This window comes from Orycteropus afer, unplaced genomic scaffold (genome assembly GCF_000298275.1).
Source record: "Orycteropus afer afer isolate SDZICR_OR568_19922 unplaced genomic scaffold, OryAfe1.0 scaffold00114, whole genome shotgun sequence".
In the NCBI taxonomy this organism is placed as follows: Eukaryota; Metazoa; Chordata; class Mammalia; order Tubulidentata; family Orycteropodidae; genus Orycteropus; species Orycteropus afer.
Genome location: NW_006921701.1, coordinates 7,738,185 through 7,741,916, shown reverse-complemented (window position 1 = coordinate 7,741,916; position 3,732 = coordinate 7,738,185). Strand labels below are relative to the sequence as shown.

Here is a 3,732-nt window from a genome sequence, read left to right as displayed (position 1 = left end):
AGAGCTCCCTATGCCATTTCATTAGAGAGGATTTTCCTATCATCCTATTTAAAATGGCAGCCTGTCACTTACTCTGTCTTATTTTTCTTCCTAGCACCTACCACTTTTTGACATTTTCCTATGTATCTTGTTTCCTATCGTCTGTTTCCTCAGTAAACTGTAATCTCTCTGAGGGCAGGGTGCACTGTGGTCATCATGGCTGTATCCCTAGCTCCTGTGACAGTGCCTGGCTCACAAGAGACGTTCAATATATTCATTCAATGAATCTTTGCATGGCGGGGTCCTCATCACTCAAGTGTCAGGATAAATGTCACCTCATCAGACAAGTTGTCTCTGACTTCTGGTCAGAGGCAGCATCACTTCCATCCTCCCTTTCATCGCTGTGGCCCTGTCTCTCTCTAAGGCTATTATTTTCTTCTTAGCACTTATAATTCTCTGAAATGGTTTTATTTAATTAGTTAGTTTATAGGCATACCTTATTTTATTCCGCTTTGCTTTACAGGGCTTCACAGACACTGCAGTTTTTGTTTTTTCTTACAAGTTGAAAGTTTATGACAACCCTGCATAAAGCAAGTCTACTGGCATCATTTTTCCAACAGCAGGTGCTCACTTCCTGTCTCTGTATCACAGTTTGATAATTCTCACAATATTTCAAACTTTTTCATAATGCTATTGCACACTTAGGAGCTCTGGTAGCATAGTGCCTAAGGCACTTGACTGCTAACCAGAAGGCTGGCGGTTCAAACCCACCAGCCACTCCTCGTTAGGAAGGTTGGGCAATCCTACTTCTGTAGTGATACTGCCTCGGAAACCCAAGGAGGGGTCGCTATGAGTCGGGGCCGACTTGACAGCACATAACAACAACAACATTGCACACTTAACAGTCTACTGTATAGTGTAAACATAACTTGTATACACACTAGAAAACCGAAAAATTCATGTGGCTCACTTTACTGCACAATTGCTTTATTGGTGGTCTGGAATCGAACCTGCAATATCTCTGAGGTATGCCTGTACTTGCCCACACCTGTCTCCAATACACGCTGCATGAGAGCAGGGACCTTGACTGTTGTGTTCACTTCCCAGTCTCCATGCCTAAAATAGCACCTGGCACCTTCAGCCAATGGCTGTTGGAGGAATAATGAGGCACGGACTGAAGAGGAAGTTGCAGGAACAAGTCCAGCTCTTTTCAACACTCACTCACCTTTGGCACACAGGAACCCACAGCGTTAGGAATATGTCCTTCATCGGGAGGCTTCTCACCAGATGGCGTCCCTGCTTCTGATGGTGTCAACAAGGAAATGCTCTGACTCTCGTTCTTCTCTAGTAGATTTTCAGCGGGTTCCAGGAAAATGCTCACAGTGTTGCCTTCAAATGAAATTTGGTGTTCTCCTTTCTTCAACACTCTCTCCTTAGCTGTGGAAGACAGATTAATCACACACACACATACACAGAGAGAGAGAGAGAGAGAGGGAGAGATTGCGAAATGGGAGAGATACCAAGTACTCCTCTCAATTCATGCATCAGTGCTCTGTCATCCTACTTACTATGGCAGCCTGTCACTTACTCTACTTTATTTTTCTTCCTAGCACTTACATATTCAGACCTTTTCCTATGTATCTGTTTCCCTAGTAAACTATAATCTCCCTGCATCCTGGTGTGGAGGGCTGGTGAGTAGGAACTTGGGGGGAGATCTTGAGAACTCTTAAGTGGGCAGCTTAAAGTTACTGTAGAAATGAAAGCTTAATGATAATGGGATATCATCAACTCATAAAGTCATGTTTCAGAAACTGGGTCTCCAGTTTCCCATTTCAATGATATGGAACAATACTCACTTATCAAGTAAAGTGAAAAAAGCAGGAAACAATAGTGTAGAAGAATTTTGTAAATAGACATATGTTTGCACACATTCATAGAAAAGGGCGGGAAGGAAGTACTCCCAACCGTTTACACTGCTTATCTCCAGGTGGTAGGACTAAAACATGGCTTTGGTTTTCCTCTTTTCCTTTGAACCTGACTCACAGCGACCCCTCCTTAGGTTTCCGAGGCAGTATCTCTATGGAAGTAGATTGCCCAATCTTCTTTCTGAGGAGTGGCTGGTGGGTTTCAACCACCAGCCTTCTGGTTAGTAGTCAAATGCTTTAGGCACTATGCCACTAGAGGTCCCTCTCTTTTCTATACTGTTACTGTTAGGTGCCATCAAGTTGGACCCAACTCATAGTTACCCCTTCTTGGGTTTCTGAAGCAGTATCACTACAGAAGTAGATTGCCCAACCTTCCTTCCGAGGAGTGGCTGGTGGGTTTGAACCCCCAGTCTCCTGATTAGCAGTCAAGTGCTTTAGGCACTATGCTACCAGAGCTCTTTTCTATAGTGTGCACATATTATTTTTGTGATCCTCAAAAATACATCAATGAAATCATAGATAAGATTATTATCTATTACTAATGACAATTTTGGGAGCCCTGGTAGCATAGTGGCTAAGGCACCTGACTGCTAACCAGAAGGCTGGCGGTTCAAACCCACCAGCCACTCCTCGGAAGGAAGATGGGGCAATCTACTTCCGTAGTGACACTGCCTCGGAAACCCAAGGAGGGGTCGCTATGAGTCGGGTCTGACTCGACGGCATATAACAACAACAACAATGACAATTTTATTTTCTTTTTGTCACATTAAGTCTTTGCAATCCAGTGTGCATTCCATTTTCAAGTGGAAAGGCTGACATGGGGGTGGAGTGGGAAATGGGTTCTTCAATGAGAGCTGAGAAATCCAAGGCGAGTCAGGATGAGGATATTGGCAAGCATCAACGTTAAGGCGTGGTCAAATCAGACCCCACACTGGGCACATTTGGGGCTCTCTCCCAGGCTCTCCAGCTGAGTCTTTTGGAAGCAGAAGTCCCCAGTTGGTGTACCACACAGACAAGTGCCATACTTTTTCCCGCCCTCTCTCCTGGGTCAGCGTGAACCCGTGGGGCTGGATAGCCTTTGCACCCCCAACCCAAGCCGGATCCCTGCTGCCCACAGCTCACCTGCCCTTTCTTTGAACTCCACCTGGAAGGTGTCCGGGGCGCGGTCGCCCAGGGCCCGGACCGTGCACTCGCCGCCGTCGGACCGCCGGCTCTGGAAGTAGATCTCCAGTTTCCTGCACAGGCGGGGTTCGGCCTTGGACACGCGCGCGAGGAGAGGGGACGGCGGGCTGGGCGCCGAGGCCATGGCTCTGCGGTAGGTTTACGCGGGGTTCCGGACGCAAGTGGGGCCGGTATGAGGCAAAGGCGAGTCCCGCCCAGCCGACTTACCCCTCAAGGTTTCAGTTTCGCTTTCCCAAAGACCCCTCCCTGTTCCCGGCAGAGCCGCTGCTTCCTCCTCTTTTTCTTGTCTCCACTGTGGCCATCAGCGGGGTGAGTAAGTCCCTGGGTCGGTGAGAAATGGAAGGAGAAGGTTTCTTGTGACTATGGGGTAGGGACTTTGGTAGGGGCGGGTGAAAAGAGTCCCTGGGCCAGGCCTTCCCTGCCAGGAGGATGTAAACTGGTCCGATGACTATATCAGATAAGAGAAAGTTTCTCCGGGGTTGGTTATTCTTTTAAACTCTTGTTATTATCACTATTATTTGCAGCTAAAATGTAATTCACATTCTGAACTCAGATTTTAAAAAAGTATATAATTTTGTGAAATGTAATTTATTGACATATTTTTATGACATGGTACCTGTTACCTCCGTCTACCTTTTCCATTAAG

General features: G+C 46.6%; 1 protein-coding gene across 1 annotated transcript in view; it reads right to left on the bottom strand.

Annotated features, from left to right (window-relative positions):
• DTX3L (deltex E3 ubiquitin ligase 3L) overlaps positions 1 to 3,210 on the bottom strand; it is an 11,769-nt gene extending 8,559 nt beyond the window's left edge. Inside the window, exons 1-2 of the mRNA XM_007943911.1 lie at positions 3,027 to 3,210; positions 1,205 to 1,416 (exon numbers count right to left, since the gene is read on the bottom strand). Coding sequence (XP_007942102.1) covers positions 1,205 to 1,416; positions 3,027 to 3,210 — 396 coding nt within the window. The remainder of the gene's footprint in view (positions 1 to 1,204; positions 1,417 to 3,026) is intronic.
• Positions 3,211 to 3,732: the final 522 nt, after the last annotated feature.